General features: G+C 42.8%; 1 protein-coding gene across 2 annotated transcripts in view; it reads left to right on the plus strand.

The window, feature by feature from the left end:
- Positions 1-9,727: 9,727 nt before the first annotated feature.
- NOTCH3 (notch receptor 3) overlaps positions 9,728-16,542 on the plus strand; it is a 61,675-nt gene continuing 54,860 nt past the window's right edge. For both annotated transcript variants that reach the window (XM_007426161.4, XM_007426162.4), the window contains exon 1: positions 9,728-9,969. In XM_007426161.4, coding sequence (XP_007426223.1) covers positions 9,873-9,969 — 97 coding nt within the window. In that variant the 5' untranslated portion in view covers positions 9,728-9,872. The remainder of the gene's footprint in view (positions 9,970-16,542) is intronic.

Raw genomic sequence — 16,542 nt, forward strand, 5'->3', positions numbered from 1 at the left:
TTTGTTTTTTCTTTTCTCCTCCTTTTCCTGTGGTGTATAATAGATGTCAGTCTGTAGGTGGACCTTGCCTTATTTTTCAACTTCATCTAGGCTTAATGATGATGATGATGGACACCATTGGGAGGGGCAGTGTGTTTCCTTTCTCTCCTCTCAAAGATGTATTTATGCTGCCTTGTGGGAGACATACCCGCTCAGTGGTAGGCTCCGTGTGCAGGATCCACTGTCCTCTTAAAAAAGAAAGTATTCAGGGATGACGAGGGACAGTTATACCTAATGGAACAAAGGACTCCCCTCTGATCCAACTTCCTTGTAGTCCCTTGAGGACCAACCATTTAAGATGAGGCTGTACCTTGGTGGTAGAGCACATCCTTTACTCCTGGAACCTTCAGGTTGGATGGGGAAACTTTGTTTGGTCCCCGAATTAGGCAGAGCTAAATGGACTGGAGCTCAAGAGGGTACAAGACAAGTTCCTGTGTTTCTCTTACACAAAGCAAACAAAAGCCTGTTTAGCTGACAATGTTCATTCTTGCCCAGGGCCTTGGGAAGGAAGATCAAAGCAAAAGGGAGGTTAGTAGGGCCTACATCTGCGTTTGCAGGGAGGAAAACCTGTGAAGCAACAAAACAAAAACAAAATTTGGTTGCAGAATAGAGTGGGTTGGCCTTGATTATCTCCAAGTGCTAGCAGGATGTTCGGTCTCCTTCACTGCAGTCCCTGAGATGGCTTGGGAGGAATGATAGAATATCCAGTGGATTTATGTGGAAAGTGGAGTCAACAGCTTTTAAAACTGGCTCCCCATTCCTTCGTTATTAGCAACTGTATGACATCTAGAAAGCACCAGAAAGACAGAAGTATGTAAATAGGAAAATAAATTATCTACAATCTTAGTGTATTTAGTTGCTAGGTAGAGAAGCAGGACCAATCAGAATCAAATAGGACCATACTACAGGTTGACAGACTCTGATGCTGGGAAAGGTGGAAGGAAAGAGAAGAGGATGACCAGCAGCAGGGGGGATGGGCTCAGCTACAGTGGCAATGAGAGCACCCTTGGGAGTCCTGAAAGAACAGGTTAGGGATAGATCATAATGGAGAAAATCTATCTATGCAGTTGCTAGGAGTCAAAAATGACTTGATGACACATAATCAATCAATCAATCACCATGGATGATCTGAAGCCATCAACTGTTTTCCTGAGGAAGGTACTCCTAAGCGCGAGAAATACTCCTCTAGTGCTGTGAATCCTCCACAATTGCAGGCAACCATGTTGGAGAACCTTACCTTATATTCTTCCTGTTTCCAGGCTTGATTACTTTTGTGTACAGAACTCTTATCTAGGACACTGCATAATATAGCAATCTGTTCAGTTTCCTTCTGAAATGTAGCATTCAAATAGGTCTTGTAACTACATCAGTAATATGATTGCTGATAATGGCAGGTCTCTTTCTTTGTTTAATCTTTCAAACTAACTGGATGACAAATGATTTATTATTAGTTAATGGACACATGACTGTTTACTTTTTCCTATCAGGCTCTTTTACAATAGCATGTGGATGTGTGTGTGTGCATGAGAAAGTTTCATTGTGCTATATTTTACATAGAGAGGGTTTAATCTGCAGCATGTTCCATGAACTGTCAGTATGTGTACCGCACTTCCTGCTTTGGGTGAGAGGTTGCTCCTGTTAAAGAGGAACAATTCTTCCAGCAATTGATCTGGACGGTTTTCTTTTGCCTATTTTTTTCTCTCCATATATTTCTTAATTATGACAGCTCTTTTAAAGTTATGTTTCCACTATTTTCTTTAGGGCCAACTTATAGAACAAACTGGGATACACACTGAGTGTCTTGTAGATGTGAAGGCAAAACAGCCTGCAAACTCACTGGGAAACATGCTGCACCCACCTCATAGTCTCCTTTTCATGTGGGGTCTCACTGGAAGGCACACGGGGTGGATGGCAAACGTGAGCTGCTTTGATTTCAGTGTCAAAGGTTCCCTGATACATTCTGGCTCTGTCATGAACCCAAAGCCCAGTGTCTGTTTCATGGTTATGTCTCCTTTCCCCCATAATTTCAAATAGGTAAATCTCAGTATTTAGTCAGAAAAAGAATTCTAAACCTAGCACTAAAAAGTGATAGTAGAATGCACAACTATAAAAGGCAGAAGTACAAGGAACATGAGAGACAAAACAGACGTAAAATTGTTCTACTGTTCATCTTAAGGTCATCTTAAGTTAATCACATTCTGTTATTTACACTCCTGAGGTTATGCTTGATAATTTTCCAGTCTTTGTTTTGTTGTTGATCTTTTAAATTTTCAGATCAGCAATTTTTACCATTATTGTACTCATTGTCAAATTGGAAATCAGACATTGAATGAAATCTGAAACCCATTCTGGCATAAGGTACTCTAGAGATTATGTATTCCTAGCCACATTGCTTTCTCTCTCAGTGTCACTGTTGGTTCTGCAGATAGTCTGGGGACAAATGACTTATTACACAGGCACACAAAATTGAAACATATATCCAAAGCAAAGTAATTAAAATATAAAATATTTTCCATTATTGGTCATTAACCCATTACTAATGTATTTGTAAAATTACTTCTTTCTAATACACTCAATTGTTTAAATTCATTATGTATATTTTTGTTTCCATATTTTCAATTGAACATAACTAGGTTGTTTCCCTTGATTTTAAAGACATTCAAAAAGTGGCACTTTATTTAGAGAGAGGAGGAAGGTGAGGAAGGAAAGAACAAAATGGATCTGCACAGAATCACACAAGTTGTACAGAATCACACCAGAGTAGAATACAGAGTTTTTATTCTTCGCTGCTTTGCTCAGAAACACAAAACTTGTTGGTTGAGATTTTACACAGTGCTGGGGACACTTTCTCATATGACTCCTTGACTTGCTCATTTGCTTGCTTAATTAATTTATTCGTTTAAGAAAGTATATGTTGCATTTTCCAAAACATTTTCTCAAGGCAGCTTATAGTACTTATAAAATCCTTAAAATCAAGGTATACAAAGATTTAACTAAAAGCACCACATAAAACAATTTCAGTCAAAGTACATGAAACACAGTATGGTACTATAATAGATTATAATATGTTGCATTAAAATATAGTCAATTGCATCAACAAAAAAGGAACTGTAAAAAGTCATTTTAAAGGGAAACAGAAAAAGCAGGGAGGGGCTTCCATAGATGTGGACTACCACTGAAAAAGTCCTGTCTCTGATGTCAGATAGCTTTGTTGTCTTTGATGGTAGGCCTATAAGTAGACCTTTGATGAACATTTTAAGGGCCAAGTAGGTTCATATAAGTGAAGGTGGTTCTTTGAGTAACTTGGTTCCAAATTGGTTATGCTGGGAATTCTCAATTTTTGTGATAACATGATCCATTAAAATGATAAATAAAAGAGTGTGACCCCCGTCATGAATAAAACTAATGAAATGCAGTTAGGACTGGACAAGAAATAAATATACTCTTACTATGAGATATATAATTTTATCATTCTATCTTGATTAAGCTTACTTTTATCAGTACTACTAGTAGATTGATAATCTTTAACTTTTTTTTTACCCCCTTAAAAAATTCCCATGTTGAAAGGCTAGAAATTTAAAATAATGGGTAAAAATACTGAATTTCACAAACACATACACATATATTTCTGAAGACATTTCAGAGATTACAGATATATTACAACACACAATTCTGGATATAATTAGCCAGTAGGAAACCATTCATGACTCACAGCACTATGACTGGTGGATGCTTTTATATATGGCTAGATTCATGGTTTAATCATCTCTCAAAATTTGGTTCTGGTTTTCTAGTGGGCTTGCCCAGGCAAAGCATGAACAAGCTTTGATAGTACTCCTGTTTTGGTTGTGCAAACCTGATCAACTTAAAAAATATATATTAAGACACCCCACCCCCCACCCCCCTTTAAGTTGTTTGCTTTAAATTGAGCCTGGTTATGAACTGGTAAAGCAGCTGACATAAAATTAATATAACTTATTCTGAATGCTTTGTCCCTATAAGCATCCAGGTTGCAGCCTTGGGTTCCAGATGAGCTGAATGTTATCCAACAATTTAAACTGGATGTAACCAGGATAAGAGTAACTGGAGCAAGGTTCATTGCCTCTTGAGAGAATTGCAGTTGATGTACTAGGCTAAATTGGTGGTCAACATCATTTCCTAAATAACATTGAGTCCAGGGAGATACTAAATTGCTGTTAGCATTTCAGTGCAATTGTAGTGGTACATCTCCATCCAGATTCCTTCACAGTACCTCCATTTTGTCTGCATTAGAAGGCTATGTGCCTTCATTCAGCCCCTAGAAATAAGACACCATTTGAGCTCCTTAAGGATTAAACAGGTAGGAACCAGAAGTACAACTTTATGTCATCCAAAAAGTAACTGTTTTTTAGCCGAAACCTGTAGCTAAAAAGCTACACTTCCACTCTGTAGCTTCTTATAGATTGTATGTGGCAATGCTGCACTAAGCATGTACCCATTTATGAGTACCTGCCTACGTACATACACACAGCATACCATACTCTCTCCTGGGCGATGCTGGCATGACAGAGTGAGAGGAAACTGTAGCTAATGAAAGGCTCTGCAGGGCCATTTTAATGGTACCACCAGCACTCTCATTCCCTAAGGTTTCTTTCTTCAGTCTTCTTGTCAGCTCTCTTCCATTCCCACCCAGTGACCAGCTGCAGGATCACTGGTTTCTTGCTCTTATTAGCAGTGAGAAAACAATAAGATGGTTCTGTCTAACCAGGTGATTAGCAAACTGGCAGGGGACCATGCTGCTTCATTTTCAGCCATCAGTGCTAGAACAGCTGATCTGTTTCTTGCTGGCTAATGGATTGTGTCATTCAGGAGACCATGGGTGAGGCAAAAAGATCTCTCCAAGGTTCTAGGGCTGCATTTTTTCTGGGCATGAGTCACATGAAAATTCTGGGCCACAGTTTACCTGTTCATGTCAAAACAGGGGACAATACAGAATTCCAAAATATACCAAAAGTTAACAATCAGCAGCACTATCTTCTGTTATTTTGAGAGAGGAAACACATGGGAACCCTGTTTTAAGGTCTAAAATAATACAAACTCTGAAATAGATTTAACATGGTTAAAAAAAAAGAAGACTCCCCTCCCAAAAAAACCTTTTTTAAAAGTCTCCACAAATCTCAGCCCCCGCCATTAAGCCCTCAGACCCTCTGACTCAGCCAATATTATGTGTGGCCTCAGCCAGGATGCTAAAAGGTTGATCATCTCTGTCTGACTGGATAACTTTAACTGGGGGTGGACTGAATGTGAGTCTTAGTTCAGAGGTATGCAGATTTTACTGGGCAAAGGATAACATTTGGTCTTTATGCAGCATTACAAAATAAGACCAGGGGCAAGATGAAATTTGATTTAATTTAATTAAATCCAAATTGAATTGACATTGAATCAGTTAAATAGATTATATATTTTTTCTGGAGCTATTTTTTTTTTTAAATTACAATGGCAAAATTGGGGCTGATGCCACTGTGGGTGGGGGGTTCTGCATCTTTTTCACAGACACATTCCTAGCCTGGCATGTATGCCCATGGAGAGGTGAACATCAAAATTACCAGAGAGATGCACTGGGTAGAAAGATTCTGTTTACCTCCATCTCTGCCATGAATGGGGAAAGAGTTAGTTAATCCCGGCAGTCAGCCATTTAGGGTTAATTGGCCTTAAGGTTAATTGGCTGGGTCATTGACTCAGTTTTCCTGTTTGCAGGACAGCACTCTCCCCCCCTTCCTGTTAACAAAGCCAAGCCACTAAGTTACAATTGAGCAGCAACTTTAAAGGCACTCTGAGGATTATATCTGAGGCTTTGGGAGGCCACAGCTAAATTGGAGGCCACAGATTGCACCCACTGACTTTTGTGAGCGTTGAAAATGTACATTTTAAGCAGCTCCTGGAGCTCAGAAGCAATACCCACCCATCCTTGTTCACTCTTGGTTGTGAAAATCAATCTGATGTAACTAAAACATAGCGTGGCAGTTTTGCAAGGGTGGGAAGGGTTTTAATGCAGTGGTCCAGTTGTAGCAGGCCTTTGCTCTGGGGTAAAGAAGTTGTGTGATTTGCCTCTCTCCCTCCTCCGAGAGCCTTTTGGCAAAGGATGAGTGGGAACCCGGCGTGCAGAGTGGCAGCCTGAACATTCCTGAAAGTCCCTGGCTTCGGCTCTCTGTTCATGAGGATGGAAGGCAGCCAGGCTGCCAGATGTGAGTTACTTGCCTGTAGCAAGCAGTGGGCCTGGCTCAGACTGGTTCCACCACTTCTCTGACTTGAGCACTGATGGGAGTGCTTACTCCCAACACTAGCTCTCTGGCACAGGCAATTTCTACAGGCAGACACATCAGATTAAATAGGGCCAATATGGAAAGTGGAAAATTTTCAAAATCTATGACCAAATCTCAGAAGTAACACTTTCATGGGGCCATCCAAGATTCAAACTGGGATGCGTGAGCTTTCCTTTTTCACAAAACTTTTGTAGTGTGCTGTTAAACAACCTTCTGAAAAGAGTACTGTTAACTTCAAAAACTCATAACATGCTTTATGAATCTTGATTGGCTCTGTTAATACTACTTCGTTTGCTCCAGTTCTCTTCCCTCCATTCCATGGTTCAACACACTCACACTTTAAAATTCCCCAGAACATCTTATAAAGTTATGGTTTCTCATGTACTCGAGGCAAAAATAAGATATGAGAGATTTGCAATGTATCCATGGCCCAAAGTCATTACTTACCTCCAAATATTATTGAAAGAATGTATATACAATATTTTAAACACCTGAAAAATTCTCCAACCAGGTACTCTCCAGATGTGTTAGATGACACCTGTCATATTCTGTCATACCAGTGTACCAACTTGGATATGTTGCTAATAATATTAGATTTTGGAGACTTTAAGCCAGCAGTCAATACATTACAAGTAACCTTTTCAGGTTGGAGACACGTTTGGCATTTTGTGAGCATGTCTTAAGCAAATTTGCAAAACAGCTGGCATGAGAGAATTGCCTCTTCCCCAGAAGGCAGCCATGGTGGGCATGGCCAGTCACAAAATACTAATTTATCATCTAGTGAACTAGTCCTCCAGGATTCTCAAGTGGCATCTTTGTGAGGCTCAAAGGCGTACCTACAAATAAATATGTTGCCAGAAGCATGTCACTACCTCTTCAATTTTTTTAAAAATTAAAATAATCTTTTTAAAAAGTCGTTTGAGTTAAGGAGTCTGGTGGGCACCTAGAGAGATATCTGAGGGCATACTGGTAACCATAGGCATCATGTTCCTATAACCTGCATTTATGGTAGGAATCTCATTTTCGAAAGGAGAGATGTCGAGGTACATAACCTCTTTGTCATCACTGCATCCTGACAGTTCAGTACTTTTTTTCTCAATATTATTATGAAGCCAGGGAAGGATATTATTCCCAGAGCCAAAATTTGGAAAAGTAGGGCCAAAGAAGTTAAGTAATTCAGGTGAAACCATTCAGGGAGTTAAGGGTGGAGCATGAAGCCAAACCTTTATTTCAAAAGCCAAGAGTCAGCTAAGTTAATTAAAATCAGCAAAAAGGTGATTGAATGGGGTGGAATGTTTTGTTACTGTATCTCTCTGGAGATCAGAATCATATGCCCTGTGCTTCCATATTTGGTTGAAAGGGGTGTCTTCCTGGGCCACTTCCACACAGTCAGTTCACCCACAAATCTCAAAAGTATATTGTACTGTCCCACAAGTGTCCTCTCCCTGATGCCTTCCCAATTCTCAGTACTTCCTATGGATAGCTAGTGCTCTCTCCAGCTGGCCAATGTCCTCTTGGGGACATCTAGTTACCTCCCCGCCCCCTTGCCTCAACACCTTAGTTTTTGCAGAGAGTAAGAAACCTGCCCCCTTCTGAGTTTGAGAAGTCTGATGAAATGGTGGCAGGGCACCATGAGACCTTAACTTTAGCAGGAAAGTGGGGGAAGCGAGACAAGGTAAGAATTCCTGCCCTTGGAGTAGCGCTCACCCTGCAGCTCCAGCACTAATGGTACATTGCTGTCTTTGCACTGCTTATGCTGAAGATGAGCTGGAGGTTTTTTGGCTCAGTGGTAGGGAGCTCCTGAAAACCAAATCAGTTGGGTGGAAGGACTCAAGCAAGTGAATTGGGGTCCTGTATATCTTTATAGCAGTGTTTCTCAACCTTGGCAACTTTAAGATGTGTGGACTTCAACTCCTAGGATGCCCCAGCCAGCCAGGCTGGCTGGGGAATCCTGGGAGTTGAAGTCCACACATCTTAAAATTGCCAAGGTTGAGAAACACAGCTTTATAGCCTTTGGTCATTCGCTCCATTTCAGGAGTCGACAGTTCAGGTGTTGCTGGATTACAGCTACAGTTATCTCACCATTAGCCAGGACTGCCTAGGACTGCCTAGGACTGATATGGCCTACCCCTTAAAGGTCTTCTACCTTGTTGACCCTGCACTGGGGTCTATCAGTTCTAGGGGGAAAGGCTTTCATTCAATTGACTTTTTCTCTTTGGTGAGCTGGCTCTTAACAGAATTCAACACACGATCCAAAGCACCTTTAAACATCAATTTAACTGGTACTACCATTATGATCCACTGCACGATTGTGTTCATATTCCTTTCTTAATTGCCTATTTACAGTCCAGGCGCATTTTAAAAGAAAGCAACGTCATCATGGTGAAATTCTCAGGGAGCTGCTAGTAATCCTTTGAAGACTAATGTCTGGGGTGGTGTAATTCAGTGTCTCATAGTAAACCCATCATCCTCATCCATGTGATGGATGGTTGTGGATGTTGACTGAGGTGGTAGAGCATCTGAGAGGCACTCATCTGAGGGAGGGGGGTCTGCTTTGCAGCATGAATTCCCCCATAATGGTGGATCCCGTTGACACATTTCAAGGACTCAGAAACACGAAATTTCTGGAAGTTTTTTTTAGACTTTCTTTGTGCCTTTCCCCCCTCCCCTCCGCCGCCCCCGGTTCAGCGGCAAGCGTGCCCAAGTTTGCATTATTGGAAAGAGTCAGAGGTTGCTGTGGGCCGTTCCCTCCACCTTTCGACTGGGGGAAGGATGGAAAGTTTCTTCTCCTTGGGGATTTCGACGCTCAAGAAAACAGCAACTGTTTTTGGTCACGTTTGGAGACTTGGTTGGGTCGTGTGTGGGAAAATGCAAGGCAACTTGATGGCTGGAGCGTGTAACCGAGCCAAGCCATCCAGCGATTTCCCGGCCTTGTCTGTTCCCTCTCCCCCCTTTTTGTGCCTCAGGCCGCTTCCATGCGATCCTGTTAACTCCCCCCTCCAGAAACCCCTCAAATCTTGCTGATCCCAACCTAACAACCCACAACGGCCTTAAGTGGAAAGAACTAAGCTATCAACCAGGTAGCTCGCGTGTCCTTATAGGCATCCAGATGCCCCTACATCTGTGTAAGGGGGGGCAGAATAGGACCCCCTTCCCCCGCCCCCCCGAATTCCAAAGAGCGGGAATGAGAGAGGAAGCAGCGGTGCCCTGCAAAGCGCCACGCTCCTCTTTGACTTTACGCACACTCGTTTCCCCGCGCCTCCTCCCTCCCCGCCCAACAGAGGCGTGGGGTGTAGGGAAAGAGGGAGCGTGGGAGCCGAGCCGAACCAGGCCAGGCGGGCTGGGTGCGGACCCCGCCCCCGGGCAGCAGGGTCGCTCCGCCCCGCTCTCACTCAGAGAAGTTTCCCAGGGTCCGGGGAACGAGGAGGCGGTGCCGCGCTCTCGCTGTCTTGGTGTCTGGCCCTAGCCTGAGTTTAGCCCCTTCCATGGATCTATAGGGCGGCCGCAGGAGCTGAGACCCAACTGGGGGGAATGGGCTCGGCGCCCCGGTTCCGAGGCCCTTGGCGGGCATGGCTGGGTTGGGCCTTTCTGGTGGTCGCGTTGCTGGCCAGCCTGGCACTAGGGGCAGGTAAGGAGCTTCGGGGATCCTGCCTGAGAACGCGTGAGGGAGTCCCCCTTCCATTCAGGCTTGGAGGGATACTTGGGACGAACTCGTTCCGCTCTTTCCTGGGCACGGTTGATCATGGCCTCTTCGTTTCCTCTTTTCAAACTTTTCAAACAACTTCGCTGGGTCATTTGCGGCTCCGTTTGGGCTCTTCTCAAAGTTTAGAGCGCTCTTTCCCAGGACCGGGAGATGCGGGTCCCTGAAGTTATTTTCCTTGTTCTCAGCTAATTCTCTGCCCTCTCTCCCTCCCCCCTCCCCCCTCCCCCGCCCCCCGTGAGAAGGAGGGGAGGGAAAAAGTTTGCTGGAGTCCGACCACAAAGAAAATAAACGATCATTGTTTAATTCCAGATTGGGGAAAGGGGGAGAGCGGGCAGCGATTAAGCTGGACCGGTTTGGGGGGGGGGTTATTTCATCGGCACTGATTTGAGCTACAAGGGAAACAATCTTACACTTTTTATTTACTTAAAGCAAACTTTCTTTGCAGCCAGTTCCAGCTTCTCAACTTGGAGCAGCTGGAAAAACTGGAGCGTGGACGTAGGATTTGGCTTCACTCTATCTTTGCTGTAGCTGGCTTTCTTTTCAAATGAAATCTCCCTCAGCAACCACGCCGGGAGGGGGGCGAGGTGGGGGGAGATTTGCAGTTTTCTCTAGTCTCCCACTGGGGTTTAGCGGTCCTGTGTGCCTGGGAGAGGATAGTTCTGTGTATCTGCCTGCATTTACAAAACGGTTAAAGAGGGAATAGGGTTTAGGGAACATGCTTGCTGTACAGATAGGTAACTAGAAGCATTCAGTTAACAGCGTATTCAGAATAATATATATGATTGCGCAATTGATGCATATTAGGTCTGTGTCTATATGTGCTACCTACACATTTGTCTGGATAGGAGAAAAATGTACTAGCCTGAATGCAGTGTTCACATGAAACACTTAACTGGATCAGCGAAAGAATCAGCAAATGCAGTCACACAAGATGTTGAAGTTGATTAGTGTTAAGTTTAATTTTTCATTACTTAGCGTATTGTGTGAACTTAACCCATTCGGTTAGTATGTGCTTCAGTATATTCTGTCAGCTCAAAAAGTGGAGTAATTTAAATACTTCGCTTTATGAGCGAACAATTTGGAAGAGGTGTGTACATAGACAAAAGTGCTGATCTTAGCACACTAAGTACTGTGAATATTTGCATTTTCTTGTGATGGGAGCCATTATTAATGGAAATATACATGGATGTTAAGGCCTCCCTCCCCCCCCCCCATTTTTTAAACTTGAAATTAAAATGAAATTATCCTGATGGTGGTGCTTTTGTTATGTGCTGCATTGTGTTTACAGGATAGTGAAAAGAGGGGTTGATGGCTCCGGCAGATGTAGTAGCAGCTGTCACCCCTGGTCTCCCTCCTTCACATTCTGTTGGACGTACACACTTTTATTGTTGCTGCAAGGAATTCCCAAAAAACTGCCAAGGAATCCCTCCAGCCAGTGCTCCAGGCCCAAAGGTACCAGGCTTCTGTCTGGCCTAGAAGTTGCAGTTTCCTGGCTGTGAAAGTAGAACAGCATCTTGGAGCCCCACTAAAGAGTGCACAGCTCAGCAATGGAGGCAGCCAGTTCTCATGCTTCTTGGGAGTCCCGTGGCCCAGGCTGTGCCCTGAAATCCACTCCTCCTCCTCCCCCTCCCCCCATGCATGCTCACTCAAACTTTTTGTTCCCAATTTGTGCTCTGGGAATAAACTGAGATGCAAGCAGGAGATAAGATGATTTAATTGAGTGTCAAGCAGCAACTTGCTTTGGCCTGTGAATCGTGCAGCGAGATGCCAGGGATGAGATAATTGCTGCAAAAGGTAAATAGAACGTAGGGCTATTATTCAGCATGGGTTTCACTCTCCCATGAAGCTGCCTGACTGGTTTGGGGAAGCCAATCTTGCTTATTACAATGTTCCCAGCCAGCTGGTTCTGCAGTGCGTGGGAATGTGCGGCTCGTCCCATGCATGAGGCCAGGAGATTGTGGATGCCCGGGAATATGAATCCCTCCTCCTCTCCCCGTCAGCTTGCTGCTTGGCTGGACATAGACAGGGCTTTGTTCTTGTTGAGCAACTCCAAAGCGGTGCTGTTGAAATCCTGGCGGTCTCGTAGCAGAGGAGGGCTTGAAGCTGCTGCTCTGAGCCACCCTTGAATGTTTTTAATAACTGGAGAATTTGCATTAGCACTAAAATAATGGGAGATTCTCATCCTGCGGCTCCCAAAGTAGCATATAGAGGCCCTTGAGAACTAGGTGATATCAGGGCCAATTTTCTGAGTTTGGATTGGCAGGAAGTTTTTGTTGTTAGGATGGTGGGCTGGGCTGAACCAGATAAAGGTCATAGAAAGGTTGGAAGTTTGTCTTGTGGGAGGATATTACCATGAGGGGATCACTTTTCTGCCATATTATACATAGGAAATTTAGAGCTAGGCATTTATTTATGAATTCTATTTTCTGCCTTTCTACTAAAAACAGCGCTCAAGGCAGTTAACAACAATACAGAAACTATGAAAACATTGATTAAAAACTCAGAAACCAATATATAAGAAATGAATGTTACCCACCAGATTAAGCCTACTTCCTCAGGAAGCTAGCTTAAATTCTGAAATCTTGGGGGAGAAAGTGTGTATTTGCCTGTTGGCAGAAGGACACTGGCATTTAGCTAAGTTGGGCTTCCTCTGTATGGAATTCCGTGACTGGGTGCAGCCACTGAAAAGGCCCTCTGTCAAGTTCTAGTCAAACATGTATCTGATTTATGGGACAGAAAGAGCACTTTTTTTTAAGGACCTGAACAGGTGGGTAAACTAAAATTAAAAACAAAACAAAACAAAAACTTGTGCTGTTTCAAATGATGTAGTCTCTAGACTAGCATGCTGGCTGGGGAATTCTGGAAGTTGAAGTCCACATGCCTTAAAGTTGCTAAGGTTGAGAAACACTGCCCTAGACACATAGGGCTTTGCGTGTGGCCAGAAATGTCACAAGAAAGTCAATAGCCTGGCTGCAATTTTCTGGACTAGCCAAAGTTTCCAGTCACTTTTTGGGAAAGTGTATTACCATGGATCTGGCATTTACAGTTCCTGGGCTTTAACTAGGACATCATTTAAATTTGGGCATCCAGGCTTAGGGCTAAATCTGTATATACTCCCAAACTGGGAATCTGAGAGTTCAAGATGGTTGTAAACTTCTCTGCTGCTGCTGCTGCTGCTCCTGCCCTTTGGAACACCATCCCCCCTGAGATTTGGTTTGCCCTGACCCTGCCTGCCTTTTGGAAGGCATTAAAGACCTGGTTTTTTTCCCATGTGGCACTGGTATGGCCCAGTGCATGATTCCCCACCCCCCCAGTACTTATCTGTTTCTATGTTGTTCTTTTGGATTGTGTTTTTAATATTTTGTTTTATTATGGGTTTCTTTAAATTGATTGTTGTTATTGATGATGTATGCTGCTCTGAGTCAAGTACTGAGTAGATAATAAACAAACAGACTCATTAAAGAGAGGGTTGACCCCTGTACCCTGATTTGCTTTTCAACAGTACCTCTGTTTTCATCCAGGCTCTTGCTGACATTCAGCCACTGACTGAGAACTTGAACAGCTTCCTTGGATTGAGAAGGAAAAAACGTTTTCCTTTGCCATCAACAGATGTAGTTTTGGTTAGGGTTGCCATCAACAGATGTAGACTCCATTCCCCTGCAAAGCAGACATTTTGTCTTTTCCAAGGCTGTTTCTTATTTTCTGCTTTGTTATACTAATAACAATGTGGTGATCTAGCACTAAAGCACTTCACTTGATAAGTCCCTTATTTGAAAGCCATTTCATGTGATCATGTGCACAATTTTTTTTACTTTGACATGCACCACATTCCTTGAGATGAAAAATCTCCATTCTGTCTAGAAGGAATTTTGTAAGATAAAAAGTCCTTCCCTTCCAAAACAGGTGGAATCTGTTGCTATAAAGTATTTGGTCTAGGACTGGACATTTAATACATGTTAGTCAGCTGGGTCGTTAAAAGGAGCAAGTATTCATTTACAGAGATTTAATCCAGGCCTTAGCTTTGTTTAAAATCCAAGCTGTACCATAATTTATTTGATGTTATCCTGTAAAATTGAGTCTTTAAATTCAATATGCTTCTCGTAATGGCTTCCCGTACACCCATCCATATTCCTATTTCTTTTTAAATACCTTGTGTGAAATTGGAAAGGACATTTTCCATGTTTATGTAGGTTTGCTCTAAGAGTCATCAGAGCTTGGCTATTGCAGAATTCTCTCTGGGGATATGAAACTTCTCTTGTTTTTCAGATCTTGAGATGGACATGCCAAGCAGGCATTTTATTCCTCCTAGATTTGTTTAAGAGTGCCTCCACAGGTCTTCCTTGATGTTGGAACCCATTAGGTCCAGTTACAGATTGGTTCTGTTTAATTGGCTTCCATTGACCTTCTTTCAGGGTGCTTTGTCTTTGATGCACTTGTGGAAGGGGGAATCCTGGTTTCCTTCCATGCTGGGGTCGGACCTTTTTCCTGGGTGCAGGGAAGAAGCGTGCCCTCCCCATTTCTGGATCCTGAGAGCTGAAGCTCTCTGTGCTCAGAGCAGAGAGTGGTTGAGATACATCAGCTGCCTCCCTGCTGCAGCCTCTCCAGAGGCAACAGCGAGCCAACCAGCTGGCCATTCAACTCCCAGCCTCTTTATTCTGCCCACACTGCAAGTTGGCTAACAAAGGCATTGCAAAGGCAGCTGGAGAGAGTTTGGGATGCCCTTCTACAGCTTTGCTGCACTCAGTCACTTCTGGGACTGACTTTCAGTTGGTATCCGCTTTCTCTTTTATCAATTTGGGATTGAAAGTGCGGGAGTTTAAGCAGTCTCTGATTTCTCTTATATTCGGGGGTCCTGGCTTGTGGTGATGCCGCACAAGAAGTCTTGAAATCGAGACTGGTACCCACTATAGAGCTTCCAGACATTCTGTTTAAAAGCAGCATGGATTGAAAATTGGGCTACTGTATCGGGGCTATAACATCTGGATAACAACTAGAGGGCAGCAAAGAGTTAACGTTTACTGTATCTCTTTGCTGCCATCTAGTGGCCTCCCAGATTTCTGAACACCAGGGATAGTAGCCCTAATGAAAATAAGTGCAAATGTTGATCAGCCTTAAAACAGTGGAAAACTTTGGTGGCCTGAGCCCTTTTGAGAAGAGAGCTACTGAAGGAGGGCATCTTGTGTCTTTGACGTTTGGGCCCAGTCTCTTTTGAGATGTTTCACTTAAAATATCCCTTTTTTGGTCAGAATTGTAGTTGTCTCTGTCTTTTGCCATGTTGGGTATAATTCCATTCCAGCTATTTATGATAAGACTAGGAATGTCCAGCTGCAGTTATTACTGTAAGAATTTCATGCCATAAGAATTGGTGGCTTGTTTGTTTTGTTATGCTTTGTTATGCTCTGCTTTGCTTTTCCTTCCCTATCCCATTTTCCTTTTGTGTCAGGGAAGCTTGGATAATAAGGGTGAGAGTGGGGTTTGTGTTGCTTTTATATGTCACTATACAGCTTTGGAGCCTTGTGACTGGAAAGCGGGGCTAAGAATACTTTAAAATTGTTATTTTTTCTTTTTTCAGTGCGTGCTGAGAGTTCATACAGCTTTCTCCAGATGCCTCACAGTTAAGGCTCTGTGTATTCTTTATGTGTTTAGTGGAAGCATAACATTTTGTATTTGATGCAAAACAGTCTGTTAAACAATCATATTTTAAGTGTATTTAATCAGTTTTGGCCCTTTTTTTTTCCTAAAGCAGGTTTCTAGCCTTCATGGCTATAAAAATAGGTAAGGAGGGGCAAAGGCTGGTGTCATTTGAAAAACCAAAGAAAAGGCTTTCAGTGGTGAGGAATTGTGGTCTGCTGTACTCTGCGTTGCCAATTATTCCTCACCATGGCTAAGAATAAGTTATACAGTATAATTAACACATGCAAATCTGCTTACTTTACAAGATATGCATATGTGTGTGTGCATACACACACACATGCTCAGAATGACATGTACTTTGGCACAGAATTTGATTTTTTTTTTTTTTGTAATGAATATATACGGCCCTGTTTAGAAGTGGCAGCCAAAAAGGAGCTGAAATCATTTAACCACACCCTACATGGTAACTAAGACATGTGGGTGGTGTGCACATCCTGTGTCATTTGAGCATTAAAAAGAAAGTGGGGAATTTTGGAAGGGTTTTCTGTGAGGCTCTTTCAGTGTTGGAATATTGTTTTTGAGGGATGTTCTGTAGTCTAGATATCTTTGGGAAAGACAGGTTGTGCTAAAGAATACATAGTATGCTTATTATATCAGTGTAGGTGTTTTCAAACTATCTGCCTTTTCCATGAACGTTTTCTGTGTTGTAGAATCGTATTCCAGCAATAGCATTGACTCAAACCATTGAGTGTTCATCATCAACCATAATAATGGGAATAAATGGTCAGTAGAAATTAAATGGCCCCCACTGTGGAGGACTTTCGCTAGAAACTGAAAACGCATCTAGCCCTTCCTTAAGTTTAT

This window comes from Python bivittatus, unplaced genomic scaffold, assembly GCF_059951505.1.
Source record: "Python bivittatus isolate LINGU-HERP-01145 unplaced genomic scaffold, Pbiv_v1 ctg000080_np1212, whole genome shotgun sequence".
Classification (NCBI taxonomy): domain Eukaryota; kingdom Metazoa; phylum Chordata; class Lepidosauria; order Squamata; family Pythonidae; genus Python; species Python bivittatus.